The sequence below is a fragment of the Atractosteus spatula genome, chromosome 28 (assembly GCF_055471065.1).
Source record: "Atractosteus spatula isolate fAtrSpa1 chromosome 28, fAtrSpa1.hap1, whole genome shotgun sequence".
Lineage (NCBI taxonomy): Eukaryota > Metazoa > Chordata > Actinopteri > Semionotiformes > Lepisosteidae > Atractosteus > Atractosteus spatula.
The window spans coordinates 4,478,525-4,499,717 of NC_142733.1; the positions used below are offsets into that span (position 1 = coordinate 4,478,525).

Consider the following 21,193-nt stretch of genomic DNA (forward strand, 5'->3'; position numbering starts at 1 on the left):
CCAGGGACCCCCAGTGTGATACCAGGCAGACTGAAGAGAGAAATGTTTTGGACCATCGCTAATGTGGGAAGCATGCATGAAATCACTCTGGCAAAGACTGAGTAAGTGATGGGACGAAGAGGAGCAGTGAATACTCAAAGCCGCCTGTCACCGATGAGGAGCGCTGAGTGGCACGAGGCTGGTGCGATCACGAAGGCTTCCGTTCGGAAAGTCACACCAGCCGCTACTGTTGTGCGAGAAGCGCGGTGACAGAACTGTGAAATGGCGCAGCGACACATCCAGGCCAGTAATTTATCCTGATGCAGGAGACGGTCCTGGAAAAGCTGCAGGGGTTTGTGTGACGGTCCAAATCATAATGATCAATTCTGCTCCGGGTGATTCCAGTGCAACAACTTTCATGCAAGAACGTATGTTGCCCTTTCTTTTAGTAATGAAATATAATTTGCTGGGGTACTATCAGTTAACAAACCAACCTACCTACCATTCAGTCAATCCACCAATGTCAATCAACCAATCAATCGATCAATCATTCGATCAATCAATCAACCAGTCAATCGATCGATCAACCAATGTCAATCAATCAATCAACCGATCAATCAATCCATCAATCAGATCATCTAATTCATTTGACTGTTCTACAGTTAAGAAAAGCAAGCAATCAAGCTGGTTGCATTTTGTCTGTCTTGTGCAAAACAGCTACATGGCCTCATAATATTCTGTATTCTGTGTTGGTCTGTCCTTGGTGGTTGCACGGACTTGATTTCCTAATTAAACAGAACTCAGTTGATGGAACCAACTTCCTCTTCAGCCAGGAGTGAAGACAGTTGGGAGTGCTGCGCGCCGAGGAGCAGAACTGAGGCACCATGAGGCTGACCTGCCTGGCACAGGAACTGCAGCCAGCTGGGCATCTTTACAACAGGCAACACAGGACTGTTAGCACAAGGAAACAGGTGAGGCCGCTTCCTCAAAAACACCAAGCAGAACTCCTCGTTTAAAATGCATGCATCTTCTGGTGACTTTTTTCGTGCTGAGACACCTTGTTATGCGCGCTTTCATGTCTAACCTCTGGTAGGTGTGCTTTTGTAGAAATCAGAATATCACCTGGTCGCATTAAGATGATTTTATTGTATGCAAAGGGTTATCAGCTTCCGTTTGCGTTTCATTAAGCTTTGGAATAACCGTGCCCCACCTGGAGATCGAAAGATTCATGAGTATGCCACAGGAAAGGCAGCTGCTGTCTTTTGCCCAGAATATATGCTTGCAAATTCACACCCTTTCGTTGTAACTGCTTCCTGACCTTTTAATTAGTAAGAAAAATAAGGTTTTCAAAACATCCTCCAAGAAAAGAACATTTGAATTCCCATTTGTTAACGTGATTTATTTCCACTGCTTTTGTAATTTCTTGAAAAGATTAACAGCTGTAGCAATTATCTCTGGCTCTACCCGAAGCATTGGACATTAAAATTGTTTTACTTTTATTGGCTGTGATTTTGTGTTTTAGTAAGGCGATACAGGAGTCCACTAGTCATGAGAGCCTAATAACTGGTTGTTGTGAGACAGATGCTGGCTTGGGCCCAGAGAGGAAAAGAGCAACACAGAAGAGTTTCTCAAGAACAGTGGCTATAGAGTTTCATTCAAGCTCATGAACACATGAGCCCTGTGCTACCTAATGTTAAACAAACATTGTAGAAAGCTTTGTCTGCCAGCGAAATTCTTTTCTTGTACAAGGGGCCAAATTGAACCTACAGTACGATGGGGAAAAGTCATCAGAGCTCAGCGCTCACATGTTGTGCTTTTAATATGCACTTTTCTTAAAATAACTCAAGAAAACAGAGCAAGATGCCTAAGCAGCTGAGCCCGCTGTTTGATCAGGAAGAACAGTGTCTGAGTATCCTCGTTTCCATCGGCGATGACCAGGAGTGGGCGGCAGCATGATGTCGCAGCGGTGAGTGCTACTGCCTTGCAGCGCAGGGGCCCTGGGTTCAAATCCTGGGGTGCTGTATGTGTGGAGTATGCATGTTCTCTCCAGTGTGGGTTTCCTCCCGCAGTCCCAAAACATACTGGTAGGTCAACTGGCTTCTGGGAAAATTGGCCCTGGTGGTATCTGTGTCTCTGTGTTTCCTGTGATGGACTGGCATCCCAGGGTGCCCTGCTTGCACCTATTGCTTGCTGGGATAGGCCCGGCTCCCCCATGAGTCTAAAAAATGGATGGATGGAAAATCGTTTAAAAAAATGGATGGATGAATGACCGGAAAACTGGAATGGATGATAAAAAACAACAGAATTTTCAAAGAGGAACTAAATTAACTTAAAACAGCTCTTTTTGCATTGTGTATTGTATTGTGTGAAAATTATTTTTGTTTCCTTTTTTTAAAAGGAAACAAATATGTATTTAAAAAAACACAGAAGAACAGCTACAGAACGTGCAATAATAAAAAATGTAAATGAACTTAATAAACCGCATAATACACATTTTGCTTTTTTGCTGAACCCTCAGTTCTGTTTTTGGTTACTTGATGCAGGTTAACTGCACTGGTATCGTATCCTGCTACCCAGGCTTTGGTTTATAAATGTCTTTTTTTGTAAATATCCTGTGGTTGGAGAGCTTCCTCTTCGAAAGGTGTCATAGAAAACGCATCGTAATCCTTGAAGCCCATGCAGCTGAAACAGAACAGACCTTCCTGGTTCGATAGCTAAATAGACTCCAGGTAGTAACAGACCATTGGTGACTATTGATTTAAAAAACAGCAAAGAGAGCTGCACTCTCAAAACTATTGCAAAACCACTGTTTATTAGTAAACAAAAGTACTTTTTTGAGTGGGGTCACCATTTTGCTTCTTTTGTTTTAATTCATATTAGGGTATAAAATCTTGCATTCACTCCAAAGAGGAATACACTGCATCTCTCTGAGTCGCGATTCACTTGTCTCCTCTGGGAGTTCATAATCCCACAGTCTCATCCCTTCTTGGAAATTTGGGCCGGCGGCTTCAGAGAAATTAAGTCCGATCACGCCACCCTATTGAAAGTGCAGAGCTGTGCTGAAGTTTTATTGACGTGTTATAGACAGATGAACACAACGCCTGCCTGCGAACAGGAGCTCTTGTGAGAGAAGTGTAATTTATGTATGTTCACGAGTGAGTGTACAGTGTGTCGGTTTGTCCCTATCTAATAACATTATCTGTGGATTAAAGTGTAATTCAATGACTTGGGGGACACAATGTGTTTCCCATAACTATGCCCTCAGGAAGTTATAATTGGTTTTTGGAGCCTACTGGGGAGACCTTTTTAAAGAATTGCTATGGAAAATAATGACAGGGAGGAGCTGTCAGGAGGCCAGAGGAGTTGTGCCAGACATCTCCCTCAAAGGCCATACCTAAATTACCTCTACCCTTGCGCTGTCTGACTGGAGACGGTGCCAGTCTAACTGGCCTGGGCTTGTCAGTACCTCTGCTCTGAGACTTGACCAGTGCCAGCAACCCCATAGACTTTTTCCAATATGCCCCCCACCCTGGAATATCATGCACAGGAATCTGTGAGCTATCCCACCCCCACCCTTCCTCCTGGGCAGGGGGGGGGGAAACACCTTAGCACCTGCTGGGTGGAGTGTGGACACAAGGGTACTAAGTCCTCACAGAATCCCAACTGGGGAGGTTCACACACACACAGGGTAAGGATTAAGGAGGGGTACTTCAGTTTACGGTGGGCTACAAGGACAAAGCAGCAAACACTGGCAACTATTTACAATGGCTCCTCATAAACTCTCTATGCTATTTACACTCCCCGGTCAATCTCTGGTCGACACACTGACCTCAAGTCCAGCCCCTCGGCTGCTGCCCCCAGCCTGCCTTGCGGCCGCGTAGCTAAGGACGGGTGCAGCCGCTAAAGTGACTGGTGTGGGCGCTGCACTATTCTAATGTAAACCCGAGCGACCATCACGTCCATACTTCTAGTTTCTACAACAGCCGCTAGATAGTGAATGACTGTTGATTTGGAGCACCGAGAGTCGATCGCAGGCATGTTGTTTCAGCTCGTTTTTTCGTTAGTCACTAGTTTTTCCCTCCTTCGTAGGCCCTAAAAACTTCGCAGGCCCTAGGCACTACAGTGCCTGCTGGGAGATCCGGCACTGGGACAACTACAACAGCCGTGAACCCATTGTTCCACACCGCTGCCCACCCCAGCCTGAAGGCCTGGCTGTGCCAGAGCCCCCGATCCCCTCCCTCCTCCGCTCTCCGTGTGGAGATGGCCCAGCCGCTGGATGTGTGAAAACCTTGAAATTGACCAGACTTGGGGCTGGGGGGCCGTCAGACAGCAGGGCCCACAGAACAACCAGGACTGGGCCTGGATGTAATTAGGAGAGATGAGCAGATGAAGCAGGAATGCACTGGAGTCTGATCTCTTTAGCAGGCGGGTCTGGGAGCAGGGAAAGCAGGGTCCCAGCGATTGCTCCTTCTCTAATCCACAACACCCCACTTCTACACCATCACTCCAGTCGTCCCGGTGTGGGGGGTGCACAGCTGCACGCAATCATTCACTTCTCTACTAAAAAAAACGAATAATTCTACTGAAGCAGGAAATGAAAAAAGCAGTGGGGAAGACATTGAGGTTTTTTTTTGCTCTGAGCGCCGGGTCCGCTGAATTAAAGAAAGGATTAATTCAGAGAATGTGGCACCGGTGGATCTGAACATGCCCCGACAAAGCAAACGATGAAAGGAAAGTAAATGAAAGGGAGATAAAGGAAAACATGTCGGCGATTTTTGCCACAAACCTGCAAAGATTAGATTTTGATTTTAGATTTTAGATTTTGAATATTACTTTCTAAAAAAAACCCTGAATGCTATTAATATTGCTGCCAACAGATGTGCATTGACGACATTATTAAGAAAGGAAAATGGCAAACTAACCACGTTTGTGTGGTTTTACAGCTCATGCTCTCTTCTGAGCAACACTGAAAACCAGTGTGCTTATCTCTCTACTAATCCAACAACCTCCTTACTTTCATCTTGTAAATCTCTCAGCTTGGCTTCTCGGAAAATAGCATTATACGAAGCTTTCTATTCTATCTATCTTTGATGCAAAATGCAATGGTGTAATTTTAACAGGTTTAATTGTTCAACTTAATTTTCACAAATGAGATGTCAGTGCAATGACTTAAATGGATTTAAGCCTCCTGCTGGATTCCCCTTGCCAGCAGGAGGCACTTGTGAGTCTGAATTTTTAACCTGCTGGGTGAGGTCCTGCTGGACACTGTGTGTCATTGCGTCGCTGTGAATTTGACCCTCCCTAGCAGAGTGCAACACCATCGGTGAGTCCCCTGGCAAAATTCATCAATAACAATTACCTGAGGCAGGCTAGAGATATGAAGTTGGTGAGGGATGTGGCTGAGGGCTGGGGGCAGGAGCTCCAGATATCTCTGCAGGGAGGGGCTGATTGGTAGTCAGTAGCTAATTGATCCCAGGATCCCATCTAGCTGTGTCTAGAAAGAAGCCAGGTCATCAGCATCGACAAGGTGGCTGGATAGCTTGTTCCATGCTCCCACCACCTCTTTGAGTAAAGAGGAGCTTCCTGGTTTCACATGCTTGTCCTATGTATTGTCCGCTTGTGCGCTCTGGTTCGTGTTTCACTGTAGGGGCAAGAGACCAGAAAGACCAGCCCTCTTTTGCGTGCTGGGGGACAGTGGAGAGCAGCCAATCAATCCCAGTGTGAGTCTCTCTGGGAGGAAAGCAATGCACTTGGCAAAACCCCATGCAAACTCGTGAAGAACATGCAAACTCCACACAGACAGACACAGCTGGCTAGAACTGAACCCAGAACCCAAATTAACCACCTTCCATTAACTAACCTTCACACCACCGTGTCCATATATATGTGTGTGTGAATGCTCACACCAGAGAGTGAGGATTCTTCCACCCTCTTATCGTTAAGTGCACACTTTTCAGTGGTGTGTTATTTCCTGACCTCACTCCAGTCGCTAACTAGTCCACCTGCGCTCCTCGTTGAGCCTACACCTGTCCTTCTTAACGATTTTTTAAAATTCATTCCTCCCACGCCTCCAAAAAGTGTTTTTTTTTTTAAAAAAAGAAATCAGGGGTGTGCATTTTACAAATCGAATCATTTTCACCTACTTACTCAGGGTTAGGACTTGACGTAATGGCTACTGTTTTTAATTTTATGTGTCTCTGGCACCCGGGGTGCAGACAGCTGAGGATTGGAGAGGTGCCCACCGATGATGTCAGAATGAGTTCAAAGCTTTCCAACCCCCCCCCCCACCATGCAGCAAGGCATTGTGGGTGACAGACAGTGAACAGGAGGACCCTGCCTGGAACTGGTCCTTAAACTGACGTCCCCTTAATGCCGAATGCAGACGCTGTCTGCAGAGAAGCAAGCGTCGGGCTGTCAGCAGCCTGTGGGCTTCTGTGCAGAGGGGACAGTTCTGTCACAGGAAAGCACAGCGAGTGACAGGGAGGTTCGTTAAAAAACACATCATTAACACCTTGCCTGCAGAACGCTGACACTGTTAAGATAAGCAGGTCGCTGCACCGACGGATCTGTGTCTCGACATTGCTGGGTGATAAAACTTGTGTGGGAGGAAGGAAAGTAAAGGAATGACTTACCTTCACTTTCCTTTTCATCTACTATTTTTTAAACGAATTCTTTATTTCAGTGTGAATTTTTTTAAAATTTGCATTTTAGCCCTCATGAAATTACAGTTTGTAAAAGCCCTGTATGTTCTTGCTGAAATCCAGCCCGTTCGTCTTCTTAGATCACAGCTGCGGCTGAATTATTATCATGTGATGCACAGAGTACGGTGATTACTGTGCAGGTACAGTACCCCTTTGTCCTTTGGAAACCACGGCAGAAGTCACAGGTTGCTGTGAGGCATTTGCTTTCCTGTCCAGGAAAGAAAACGAGCCTTTGCTCTCTTTCCCTCCTATTCCATCAGTATTCGCAGGCAGACGTGCAGAGCTGGGTCACGAGTCAATCACTCCTGTCAGCAGTGGTGTTTTTCTGGCCAACGTGGGTCTGAAGGACAGGAAAATGAGACCTTCTTGTCTGCCTGGCTTCCAGACATATTTATAAGCCATAAATCTACCTTTCTCCTTGCAATTTAATCAAACACCTGAAAAGCGTGTGTGTTTTGGTGGGGAGCATTGCAGACTTTTCTGGTTTTGCACACATTTGAAAGCGGTACACACACACACCTCATGTCTCTCCCCCCTCTCTCTGTTTGTCTCAAATTTAATTCTTCCTATGTGCAGAATTACAAAGAGTGTTTGCTTGCACTAGGGCGAAGTGAGTCTATTTTCTATTTTCAGCTTCGCCCTCCGTTCAGAAACTTACAGTCATTCTTTTTCTGTCAAAGCTTTGCCTGTTCCCTGCACTGTTTGTCAATGGCCCCTGGACTGCGGTGCTGCAAGAGACACAGATCTGGCCTTACCTTCCAAGGCTGACAGAAGATAAACAGCAGACAGATTTGGCTGCAGTAACAGCCGGTTCTTGCATCTGCAAACTACCTAATAATCATAAAAAATACCACTGCTCTTGTAACTCCCAGAATTAGTTATACTTCTGTGTTTGGTCTTTTTGTTTGTGGTGCAGTCCACTGTTAATTTCTCAAATCCCTATATCTGAAAACAGGTCCCTCTGCCACTAAAGCAAGTGGTCAGTGTTATGCTATGGCTGTGTTGATTTTTGGAGCATTGCGTATGAAATGCATCTTTTAAAGAATATAAGAAAGCTTATAAATGTGAGAAACTACCGTAGGTAACTGGTTACCGTTTGGTAGCTAGTAGTTAATTGATCCCAGGATCTTATCCAGCTGCTTCTTGGAAAAAGTCAGGGTAACAAACTGGCTGGGTAGCTTGTTCCAGACTCGCACAATGTTAAAGTTGTTATGTTTTAGCGATGATTTAGCTGGAATCTGTTCTTTAGGAAGAATTGTGTTGTTTAGCCTGTTGGTATTGAATCCCAGACAGGTACCTGGGACTCATTTTCCCCACATGTGTTTATATGTAACCATACATAATTGAGGTTTCAAATAAGAGGGGACTATTAGGCTCATCAAGTTCATTTAGTAGTAGCAAATCAATCCAAGGATCTTGTCCGTCTGTTTCTTGAAAGAAGCCAGGGCGTCTTAATTTCAGTGTCATAACTGGGCAGCCTGTTTCAGGTCTCTTCAACCCTTTGTGTAAATAGTGATCTCCTGTTCTCATTTTTAATCACACTTCAAACGTTCAAGTGAAGCACATAGATTCTTGGAAAAAGAAGATGTTATAATAGTTGCTATCACTTCCAGTCCGGTCCAAAAAAGCGAAGGGAATATTTTTTGAAGATGAAAAACAAACTGTTTGAAATGTATACAATTATTTATATACAGTACATATAACTGTATGTATACAGTATATGTGTGAGTATGTATGGAGAGATTTAAAGTATATATATATACGCTTATACAACTTTTTGGTTACCTGATTAGAACATGAATGTTTTATGATTAAGCAAATATAGGATTGAAAACTGACATGTGCTTGCTTAAACAAAAACTGTGTTAATAGAGCTGGTGCAGGACTTTGCATATCTGATCCCTAGAAGATGGAAAGCTTGTAGGTTTACTTGCAGAAAATGAGATTCTTTACAGCTAAACAAACAAATCAGAAAATAAAGACTTGGAGGGATATCTGAGGCGGCACATGGGATTAGAAAATAGGTCAGACATGCTGGAGGGACATGACGAATTCAGTCAAGGTCATTCAGTGCTGTGGCCAAGTCATGCTGGAAGCCAGTGCCGGGAAGCCAGCACTGGAGTTACAAGGGAACCACTGGTGTGCAGCAACTGAGACTGAGCCCTGACACCCGTCTGCAAAGTTTGCACAGGTGTGCAACGTGTATGCAGGTGAGCAAGGGGTGCAGACAGTGACACCACCTCTGGTAGCCATCAGCCTAGCTGGAAAACAGTTTCATACTGCAACAGAGCGAGGCCTGGGCCAGTTTCTTAAAGCCCTGCAGAAATCAACTTGTTGTTCGATACAGGTGAGGAAATGTTCAGCTGAATCCAACATTCCAGCAGAACTCCAACCAGGATGAGTAATCAATCTTTCGTGAGACGCCTGACAAGAAGTTCTTTTCTTCGTTTCAGATTCAACTTGGTAACTGGCAGTAGAAAACAACAACGAGGACCAGACATTTTTCTTGGATTATTAAACATTATACAATCCAATTTTAAAAAAACAAAACAAAACAGAACGAGCCTTCGCGATTCAGATGAAGGTTGATAAATTTAAAGTAACTGTTCAGGGTCTCTTCGCCCAAAATCTTCCACAAAGTCAGAGAAAAGTGTCGTGTCATCAGCATTGGTTTACAAAATGATTGCTCTGGCCTGTCGCTAATTACTCGATTGATGGTATGTTAATGTTTGCTTTGGAGAAACATGAGAAAGGAGAATTGTTTGTTTAAAGGCATTGGTTTCAAGCACTTCTCAATACAAGATTGGTAAATATGGAAAGTGTTGTACAAGGAAAGCAAGCCAAGTATTCTAAGTAATGGAGCGTTAGTTTTCTGAATTATTAAACTTCGTAAAATGTCATGTGGAAAATGTAAACTTCACACTGCATGTGTACTTTGCCAGGCACTCAAGACACCGAGAATTTAAAGAAAACCAAGCTGTGGAAAGTCTGACTGACTAACCACTTACATCCTAAGTGAATAATACCAAGTGTAATTGCTAATTGCAGTCAAACAGGCCACAGCACTGTTCATTTGGCAGAGGGCTGTTTTGAAAGGTCCTGCTATTTGCAGCTCCACCTGAAGGCTTCTCCAGCGCTTCTGAAACGTTCCTCAGGGCCAAAGGAGATCAGACGCTCCAGACACCGGCATTTGAAAAGTTGTTCTGGCCGGGCTTCTGTGCACCCAACAAGCGTTTCGGGTTTTTCGTCCATCTGACGAGTGAAATAGCTTGGCCGTCACGTCCCCCCACCTCCCCCGCTGCCCTCGTTAAAATTATTCTCAGATTCGGGCCTATTTCTGCGTGTGTCTGGGTTGTTTTAACGCCCGCCACCTCTGGGGAAGCGCAGCTGACCCCCAGGCGTAGATTACGTCACGAGTCAGAATGCAGGTGTGACCTTTTTAACTCCTTCGCCCCCACCCCCCGATTACCACATAGCAAACCGAACAGGGAAATATGATACTGATATAACAACACGCGTTAATTAACACAGAGTCTTTTAGGGATTTTCCAATAACACAACAGGCTGAAACCACGCAACTGAAAACGCATCTTTGTATAATATTAATTATTCTTTATTTAAATTATATTTTCTGCTCCTTTTAAAATTAGGTCACCCATCAGACTTACAGCTGACGACACCAATAGTATATTCTGGTGGCGGTCGTGCAATTTGGTTAATTTTGCCCTTTGCCCACTTTCTGCACAGCCTGGACTGTGTGATTGACAGGTCGGCGCTAAAAGGCTGGCTGCAGCGCACGTGAATAACGACAACACGGGGTGTTAATGAAGGGTCGCTTGTTTTATTACCAGTCCAGTCCTCCTGAGAGAAAGAAAATCTCCCTTCTTTCGGGGTCGTTCCACCCTCTGCAAGGAGATTAAGATCGGTTTGTCACGGCCAGTGCTGTAGATCACTGCGATTGCCCGAGTCCCACAAATAGGAAGAAGGTAGCCGGGATAATCACCTTTTACATACAGTAGCTGCCCATATCTAGACGGCGCAAAGGGCTTTGGTGACGTTAATAACATCGATGTGAAGGCCTTTAATTCAGAGTTGGGGGGGAATGGCTTCTTCTAACGCGGAGTACGGGAGCGATTCTGCCGCCGAGCTGTGGAGGCTGATAGGCCCCGTCACCGAGCTCTCCAAGAAACCGTGCCGGCTGATCTACTCCGAGCTCGGCTACGACTCGGACGTGTGCCTCTTCCACACCAAGGGCGAGTTCCGGGCCATGGACGCCCGGTGCGCGCACTCAGGTCAGTGCATCCGAGCCGGGGAGCCGGTCTCCTGCAAGGCTGAACCGTGCACGGCGGCACAGACGTACTTAGACTAAGGTATATTATTATTACTATTATTAACTGCCCTAGCTAATTCACTCTCCACGATTGAGTGTTAAAGTGCGGAGACGCGAGTGCAATAAAGTTGCCGGTCCCCGGTGTTCCACTGACTGGCCGGAAACTCAGTTTTAATATATAGCGCAACTGAACCTCTTTTGACCAGAGAGATGTTTTTAAACGCATGACGTTACGTGTGTGTGTGTATATATATACTGTGTAACCGATAGGCTTACATGTCCTGGCGAGAAAGTAACATCGAATGCTGTGTTAGCAGAGTTTTTTTAAAGTTTCTGTTATTGTTTTATGCGGTCCGGTAATTTTTACAGAGAATTGAGACGGCTGGCCATTTAAAAAAAAAAATCCTTTTTCGACAGTTACAGTGGGGCTATGTAATAAGAGTCTGAGGAAGTAGGTAATTTACACCAGTAATAGTAGTAATGTTTTACTATTTAAAAAATAGTCCACGTATATTTATAACTTGCGGTTTTCGAAGTGGATAACAAGGGCAGATTGGATACACCGAGCCCAAAGGGACGCGCGTTATATATATAGTACCCTTATGCTGGCTCGCCGAAGTGTCTTCAACAAAAAATCACTAACAGCTCGTAAACACCACGCTACAAAAAAAAAAAACAAGGCATTTTTATTTTAAATGCAACCATTTTCAAATACCATTTTATCCAGTGGCTCCGCTGGTTTGCTATTAGACTTGAAAACTGCACGTCAAATTACATGTACAGATTCCAGACCGTTTTATTGCAACTTCCAACAGGAATAATAGCGCCGGTATTCGTCGCGACTCGCCCAAAAAAATTGAGAACCGTTCCTGCGGTAAGAGGGGAAAAATGCGGTTGGAGAACGAATATTATGGGACATTTTCCACTTTCCCTTTAATTCTCTATCGTTCCAGCAAGGGAGTGAAACAGGCATCTATTGTTGAGTGCTTTTGGGATTAACGGATGCCTGTGTAAAAGGGAGCACGAATAACTCTCATTAACCCCTTTCTTTTCCTAATTCCTCACTCTGTTTGACAAAATCCTACGTAGCATAAATTCCCCCCAGCCTGACTGTGACAGACCAGTGCCCTTGAACTGCTCTCGGAACAGTGTTGATCTGTCTTTACATTCAAATTTCATCTTTTAAGGGGAACAGAAATCCCATCCGTCCACCTTCTGCTTCTTCCCATTCAAGATGGCGGGGGAGCCGGAGTCCATCCCAGCAAGGAATGGGAGCAAAGCAGGATACATCCGGGATGGACACCAGTCCACCATAGGGCACACACCCACACTCTCACACCAGGGCCACTTTTCCCAGTAGCCAATGAACCTGCCAGTGTCTTTCCGGACTGTGGGAGGAAACGCATGTCCACACAGCGAGAACATTCAAACTCCACACAGACAGCACCCCAGGCCCTTACCCAAATGAAATGTATTGCAGTATACCAGAAAAATATGCAGACGTCTCTTTTCGTATAATGTAAAATATATTTAGTTCAAATGTATATCCTTCAGATTCTATTTGAAATATAATGAAATTGATGTTTCCCCTAATGTATTTTAACAAACATATTTCCAAATAGTTCAGGTGGGGAGATACGTCAGCATGCATAGGCTGCAAAGGAACAAGTAACAGGTTTATTCCCTGCTGAAAAGAGAAGAGAGAAAACGCAACGTTTCAGCCATGGAGCCTTCTTCAGGTGTGAGAAAGACGGGCAAATATATGGTGAAAAAGATATACAATATACTGTGTCTCCCGACCATGTACGGATTTGAACCCAGGGCCCCATGCTGATCACTGCCCACTGTGCCACAGTCTCTTTGCTTGGGTTAAAAAATATCTTCCTTTCTTGGTGGTTTATAGAAGCTTTGCCTTTGCCTAACTTTGCTGGTGGGGGTCCGACTTGTTCTGGTGACCCAGAGAGCCCCCCCCACATACACTCATTAACCCCCCCCCACTGTTGTGCCCTGTGCTTACAGGAGGCCCACTGTGTGAGGGGGATATTGAAGAGGCAGACGGTGTCCTCCGGGTGACCTGTCCGTGGCACGACTATGATTTTAACATCCGAACAGGGGCGTCCGAGACAGGCTTGCAGGTGAAGATAGTGAAGAGGGGAGAATGCATGCAACAGCTTGTCTCCATTCACTTGAAACCAACGGGCACTTAGTCATTCCAGACAGAATGGGAATATAAGCTTCCCATGACAGTTATGGGGGGTTGTGAGAATGTGTGAAGATCCCTTTTTTAATTATGTTTGCTATAGGTGTTTTTATGAACAGCTAACAGCATAGTTCAAGGTGTTAAAGTAATTTTTTTTAGAATTTAATTGCATTAAGAGGTTGGAGTGGTTGCTGGAAGCTTGTAAAGTTTTGTTTGAAAGGTAATGTTTTCGGACATTATCGTTTTAAACGCAGGTGGGAGAGTTGAATGGGTGTTTTAATGTTTGATAAGCTCAATGTTTGATTAGTTTTTGTATGTTTTATATATATATAAATATTCTGTTATTTGAAAATGTATTTATACATTGTGTGTGCTGAGACACATTCATATCTAACATGATTATTTGAATAAGCATTTGTTTTTTTTAACATATCTCAGAATTGTTTACATATATATTTACACAATGGCATTTTTTTCATGAAATTTAGGAGCAGGGATATCTGCATTTTTTCCCCCCAATAACTCTAAATAGATTTTGAAAAGTGAGGGTTAAAATAGACCACCTTCAGATTAGTAAAAAAAAAATCCAAGAGTCCTATAATAATAGGAATTACCCAGAATCACATGACCGCTGTATCCTGATTGTCCCTTTCCTCTGTCCTCCATCTGCCTGTTTATTCCTATGGATGTGGCATGGAAAATAAAAGGGGAAAAGCATATCGGGGAAAATGAACTCCTGTAGCTACAGTGTCTTAAAATAGAAAAAACCCAGATTTTACATGAACCCTGGAAAGTCGCACGCTCTTGGAATGACAGCTCAAGATATGGTTCTGTTTTTTATTTATTTTCATTCATCTTTTTCTGCATGGAGGGGCTCATTCTAAATTTATTAACGAGATATTCAGCGTGCTCACTGGAGAAAGGGAAGTAATGGGAAACAACATGCCTGAATTCTAGATTTATTCCCAATCCTCAGAAAGCCTGACAAAGTCAGCCCAGTGAACGTGCTGGGTATGAATAGTGGGACAAAAAGCAGAGCTCACAAGTGAAAAGGATGTGCAAGTGTATTTAAATAAGAGAACAGGAGGCATGTCTTTACACAAAGGGTTGTGGGAGTGTGGAACAAGCTTCCCAGCCAGGTTGTCAAAGCAGATACCCTGGCCTTTTGTTACTTACTGCCATGGAAGGAATACTCACCTCTGGCTTGTGTCCAGTCTTACAGAGGTTTTAATGAAAGTTCGGGAGGGATGACAGCAACCAAGTTCAATCAGACTCTGCTGTCAGTAATTAGCAATCAATCCTGACGATGTTTCTTCTCCTAAAACACTATAAATACTGTAGTGATCCCCTTCTCTCCCTCACACACGTATTTTGCATCCCCCCCTTCATCCCATCTCCCCCTCTGCAGCTGCCCCTTGGTCACCCCTCACTCTGCAGGGGGGGGTCTCAGCCTCCTCGTCCTCTGGCCAGGAGGTCAGCCCTCATCCAAGTAGGCTCAGCCCATTGACTAGAACACTCCACACTCCTTTCAGTGCCCCTAATTTTGGGGTGTTTGTATTCCTAGTGAAATGTTCGTTCTTACACATCGCTTTGCAGCTGTGCGTGTTTCTGATATAGTGCCTTTTTTCTTCACGTTTTGTTACAGCAACGGGTACACGAGGTGAAGGTGGAGGACGGGTCTGTGTTTGTAAAGCACCAGGGCCAGCTGTCCTTAAAACCCTTCCCTGTGACCTCCGAGGACTGAACCCCGCTGAGCTCCGCAGGGTCTCGGAGCCTCGAGATCTGGATGCTTGTTGATGGAGGCAGCATTGATGGTATATATACCTTATTTATGTTTTTGTCTTTCCATCGTTTTTTGGGGGAAAATCGAGATCCTCCGGGATGTTCTCCAGAGTCATTTGTGATTATCACAATCCTGTCCCATACAGACCTACTGGGGCATGAGTGATGAGTGCTATCAAGAGGCAGGACATGGCATCAGTGCCCTCTTTGTTTTTAAGACTGAGGCGCGACTGGCAGGGAACAAGAAATCGTTTGCATCTGACCTTGATTATAAATTGGAGATGTAACAGGAGTTTGCTGTGTGCTCAGCTATTCTTTCTGTGGTATTGTGATATAAATATATAGACGACGAATACCTCGGACATCAAGATAATAGTCCGGTAGTGATCCATCTGTCCATCCTTCCAGAATCAATCAAACCTGGATGAGCAGGAACAACTGTGGTTCGTGTTCTGCAGTTATGGGCGAACTGTGTAACAAAACAAAACTGACTGGAAGTGAATGCATGAGTGCATAGGATACTATGGAACAGTAAAGAGCAATCAGTGAAGTATTTACACGGCTGTATAGAGACTGCAGTACTGGGAGATGCAGGTTAGCAATTCTCCAGGATGGTTTCTTTCAGTACTTCATAAATGCCATTATGAGCCTGATTGCACAGTACTGTCAAAGATTAATCAATATGACTGTGCAGACCAACCTTGAATGTCAAGTACATGGTCTCCTTTCTGGATGTGTAATGTGTCTTATAGGGGCTATTCTGACAGAGAGGCATTCAGTCAGAATTCTACAGATGGCACCACGAAGTCCCCAGTGATCTCTGTGACAGTTCCTGAGCACTGCATGATCACGGCTTAACTAGTCCTGAACCACCTGAGGTGGGCATGGTGGATAATTGCCTCCAGGTGGTACAAGGCTCCTGTCTAATTAATTACCACGGTCACTGGCACTGAATGACAGGTGGCTCACAATACTAGCTCTCTCTGCTGCTCTTCTACTTCTACAAGCATGACAGGATATACATAAACAATTACACAGTACAAAGTTTCCCCCGCTACCTAAGAATAATCATAAGGATTTCTGGTAGAAACTATGTATATTTGTTTTTTGCTGCAGGATTTGTAGTTGCAAGTCCAGAACTCTGCGTACTTGTAAAGTAGCTCTGCTCTACTGCCATGGGCAGTAAGGTTACCTTGGTTCTCGATGAGGTGCAGTGCGGAAATCGGCTTGTGATGTCTAGTTCTTGACCCGGACACTTTCAGGTCTGGCAGAAGGGGGTTTGGGGGAGGGGTACCCCTTCATTATGTCTTTTCCCACTTTGATTTCTTAAGCTGCCAGATAGAAGCTGATAATCAGCCTGGCTGCTCTTACTTCCTCTCCTCCAGTCGCTGACCCTGTTGAGTGTGTTTATTATAATGGCGTTCCCCCTGCGCTAACCTGTGCAGAGCCTTGTTTTAGCACAAGTCTCATGAGTCACTAAATGGCGAGTCATTTTTAGATACCTTTGAGGCGCGCAGTCACTGTGTGCCGGAATCGTTTTTCAAATGTGATTTGCTGGCTAGGTAGGTTGAAACGAGTGTGATTTGTTTTTTAGGGAGCCTGTTCCAGAATGTAGATTATTGATTGGATAGTGTTGCTCGAGTCGGGCTGTTGAGCTGCAGGAGGACAGGAGTTTTCAGCAGTGCCTGACCTCGTGTTTAACCTGCCCACAAGACAAGCACTGCAAAGCTTGTGCTGCTGTTTGAATTTCAAAATGGCACGTTTGCACACGAGAACGATATTGGTGTTCATATGGATTTCTGAGACGTGGGCTTTCTGTGACGTTATCGTCACTGATGTTCGTCTTGGCCGTACTGCACAGCCCAGATCTTTCTTTTACATGTCAATTATATAATTAGACATTGCTGTCTTGATAAAATATATAATTTCTTCTTTTTAGTTTTACAATGGTGCAATGAAATACCTCCCATTTGTGGTGTAGACTGTTGATTCTCTAATAAAGACATTTTTGAAGACTTCAGTTCCCTTTTCTGTTGCTTTACGTAAGGTTTTCAGCAGCAAAATCAAAAGGCGGCCCCAGTTTCTGGGGAAGGTCAGGTCGTTCGCCAGTTAGTGTCTGTCTGTATACCAGTCTCGTTTGAAGTGTTTTTCAGCTCGAGTGATGACTCTGTGCACTTGGAAGGTGTGCTGCTGAGGCTAGTAGCCCTTTGTCACTCTACGAATCCCACAGTGCCTGCAGAACAATTTTGCATCAACTGGAGGGTCGGTGATGCAACAGCCCGACAGGTGACCAGTAACTCGTGACAGCCCAGCCCCCTGGAGAGCTCGGCCGATTGTGTCAGAGCACTTGTAAAGCCAGGGCCTTGCTAATTACAGATGACAAACAGGGCTCAGCCTGTGCTCCGGAAAAAAAGAGCCTGCATTCACTGAGCTCATCAGTAGCACCTACGCCCTCCTCTGTGTTCTGTTTACTGTTTCTGTTATGGTTCCTGGATGCATCTCAGTCGAGAACAAGCTTTGGAATGGAGGCATTCTTCAAAAGTATACAACATGGCTTTATTTACAAGATCATCCATGATAACATAATGCACATTTAAAATGCCAGAAACATCATAATGAGAAGGCATTGTTTAAAAAAAAAAGTCATGCACTACACATTGCAAAATGTTTTTTACAGAGCCTCGAAGTGTTTAGGATTTTCATGGTTATTCCCCATGTTTCTGAAATGCGGAACTTCGTGACCGTGACAGCTGCGTCAGACCTCAGACAGGCGGCATGTTCACAATCGGTATGTTCTGCCACGCAGCAGCAGAGAAGACAAATGTCGAAACATTTGCAGACAAGAAGCATGTATTTTAAGGATCGGCTGCACGTTTTCAGTTGCTTGACCTGTCTTCTTCATGCAGTGTTGGAAAATGTGGACCATAACTCCTGGCGTGAAGGTTTTCAGTGAAACGGCACCTGAACTGCAGCCTAGAGCAGAGATACCCAGCTCTGGTCCTGGAGGAATACAAGGTTGTCTTCCTTTTTACTCCAGTTGAGCTCTTAATCGCAGACTTATTGATTTCAGTTTTCTGTTTGGGGAATATTTGCAAATTTGCTTTCGACTCTTAAGGTCAAATGGGATTTATAATTGGTACAAATTTCTGAGTTTCAGGACTGACTTTATGCAGGTGTGTTGCCTGAAATGTGACCACCTGGGCTTCTGCAGGAGGACAGAACACTCACAGTGGGTGTGGCTTACGCAACGCCACACCCATTGTGGGTGTGTCCAACATTGAGCCATTCCTGTGTAGACCAATAAAATCCCAGAAGTCTAAAATAGGAAACAGATCAATTAAGTCATAAATTAGCACTGGAGATGTAGAGTTCAGGTGAAATGAAAGCAGAGACAAGATACACCAAAGCCACAGAAGATTTTGTGTTAAATGAATATTTTCCTTTCTAAAATAATCCTGTTAAACAAAAGGAAAACCTTACATCTTTCTTACTTGAAAAGCAAAAACTTCCCCCTGCCTTTACGATCATCTCAGCATCAAAGAATGTGTTCAATAGAAATATTTTTCATTCTCTGTAAAGGAATTCTGAAACTTCCAGTATTATCTCTAATTGATTAAACTGATGTTCTACAGGGCACCAGAAAGTGCACAAGGTTTTTTTTTCCCCAACAAAGGAACAACATTACAAAACCAAAGGAAAAGTATTTGGATGTCTCTTTATGCTATCAATTCTGAATGCTTTCTCACGCCATGTGTTCTGTAATGTTGGCAGTCGTTGTTTTTCTCTCTTTAAAGCTCTGCAGACTGGCCTAAACACTGCACGTCTACTTTTCAGCACCACTTCCTATAAAAAGTACATACTGTATGTTCCCTAAGGTTAAACCCTTCCAAGATGTTACTGGAATATTACATATTAAAGCAAAGATGAATTAGATGCAACAGTAAAATGTTTGGTTTTCATAACGGTAACATAACATCACTTTATTAACCCTTTACAATTTCTTGCATTAGGAATTGTCTTTTTGCATACCCCAGCTTGCTCTCCATGAGACACAGACAGGGAGAGAAGCTGGGGGTCAGAGCGCAGGGTCAGCCATTTATACGCTGCCCTGGAGCAGTTGGGGTTAAGGGCCTTGCTCAGGGGCCCAACGGAGTAGGATTCCTCTGCTGGCTGCGGGATTTGAACCTGCAACCTTCCAGCCACAGGCGCAGATCCTTAGCCACAGAGCCACATCTCCGCCCGGTAAGTCAAAATCATTTTCAACCCCCTTATCTACATGATGAATACTATATCTCCTTGGATGTCCCTGTCTTTTTTTGCTCTTTTTGAAAAATCTTACAAGATTTTGGTGTTTGTCATTTCTCACCTCAAGGCCAGAGTGGACTTTAACCGAAATCAAAATCCGTCCATGTGGTAGTTATTAGGCACATGCAGTTTCCCACACTGCAGAAGCTGTGCTCCCCAATTATGGTTATTACTCGGCATGCAGCTCGATCATACTTACGGAGATTGAACAAAGCAACAGCGTGATAGTCATCTGGTTGAGCTTAATGACTAGGCGAACCTGAGTGTTGTTTCAAACAGTGTTGCCCAGCCTGAGGCTGCTCCTGGGCTCACTGAAGCTGCAGATTAAAACCAATGGGATAAAAGACAACTGACGTAAAGCCTCTCTTTAAACTCTTTCCCTGCATCGTGATGGGTAGGTGTGTGCGTGACATCCTTCCCTGCTTTTCTCTCTCGATTTTTCTTATCGAGGAGTTCAGCCCGGTCTTGTCTGGAATTTTGGAAATTCCTCTTTTCTCCAGTACCTTATTTCTTCTTTTTCCTTCTCAGAAATGCTATCCTTATTTTATGTTAAACAAAGTGGATGATTGGATGAAATCGCTATATGACAAAGAGGATATAGGTTTATTCCGTGCTGGAAAGAGAAGAAAAGTTGCAACGTTTTGGCCGTGGAGCCTTCTTCAGGTGTCTCCACAGCCAAAATGTTGTGTTTTCTTCTCTTTAAGTATATTATTATATATTGTGTACATATATCAGTACACATCCACAGGGCTTTTGGGCAACTTCTCTATGTCTCCCTAATCTAATTTTAATATCCAGCTGCAGAACAAAGTGGCGAATATGATTCTATATGTATAATTTTGTAGCAAAGTAGGCCCTGTGCCCCACCAGTCCTCACAATCTAATTTAGAGCCCACCCAAGCTCGTCCCTCAAGAGCACAGGGTTAATTATCTGGGAGGCCTCCTCATTCCTGCTCTGTGTTGTGGTCGGCTGGGTTTTGACTCCTCTGCCGTGTGAGTTCTTCAGTGCCTTCATAGTCACGGGCTTCAAAAGGCACTCGCAGCACAACAATACAAAGATGTTGGAGCTGGCATGTCTGTCATGGCATAGTGGAAGTCCTGGCGCTTAGCTTGAAATAATTAAGCCGATTAATTTTGCCAGTATCTAAAAGGTTATTATACTCCATTTTAGAATTAGATTTGAGACTTGGGGATCATTAGGATGCAGTTCTTAAAAGGTAGTGGAAACTGAATTAGTTCCGAGAACCCTTGTCTTCTGTTAATCATTGTTCTGTGTATATTAAGGCCGTTGACATGGGCTTCTGGTAATAATTGCGAGTCTGTTCATGCAAGGATACTAGAGCAGATTTCTCATCAGAAGTAATGCGGCTGGCGGTCTGAGGGCTCGGAGCTCAGATCAGCTTGGCACAGCATGCTGATTGCACTTCCGAAACCCTTTCGTCTAAACTCGGGACAAAAGGCACCGACAGCAAGTAAAAAATAACGAGAGTCATTTTGTATGAAGTGTATCAATAATGCAACTTTGAGAGGGAAGACCAGTACTTTGTACATGCTACATCGGCATTAGTACTTTTCCCTTTCTGTTGTGGCATTTTATTTAGCGCCTTTCATGGTTCATCGTCTCAAGGTGCAGACAGGACACTTGTGAATGTTGTCAGCGGTCACGTGCTTTGGATTTGGAAGCTTAGTGTTCTTTTTCTTATCCTTTAGCAGGAACGCTGCAAGAGCCTTCAAGTAAACTTCTGAGCGTTATGATTGCACTTTCAGAAACGGAAGTGCCATGCTCAGCGCCAAGCAAAATGAAACCCAGTCAGTGGTCTGGCTGAATCACTTCGATGTACATATGTACGAATTACAACCAGCAGCCATATCACTCTGCAACTCACAACTGGCAGC

General features: G+C 44.2%; 1 protein-coding gene across 3 annotated transcripts in view; it reads left to right on the forward strand.

Annotated features, from left to right (window-relative positions):
- The first annotated feature begins 10,606 nt into the window (after positions 1-10,606).
- Positions 10,607-21,193, forward strand: part of LOC148813795 (Rieske domain-containing protein) — a 57,012-nt gene continuing 46,425 nt past the window's right edge. The window contains exons 1-4 of one of the 3 annotated variants that reach the window (XR_016086184.1): positions 10,607-10,972; positions 13,030-13,145; positions 14,856-15,024; positions 17,899-20,857. Coding sequence is in view for 1 of the 3 variants with exons in the window: in XM_088907805.1 (XP_088763931.1) it covers positions 10,783-10,972; positions 13,030-13,145; positions 14,856-14,954 (405 nt within the window). In the remaining 2 variants the exon portion in view is untranslated. Of the gene's footprint in view, positions 10,973-13,029; positions 13,146-14,855; positions 17,005-17,898; positions 20,858-21,193 lie in introns of those variants that run through there. The other 2 variants (XR_016086183.1, XM_088907805.1) reach the window with 2 other exon arrangements.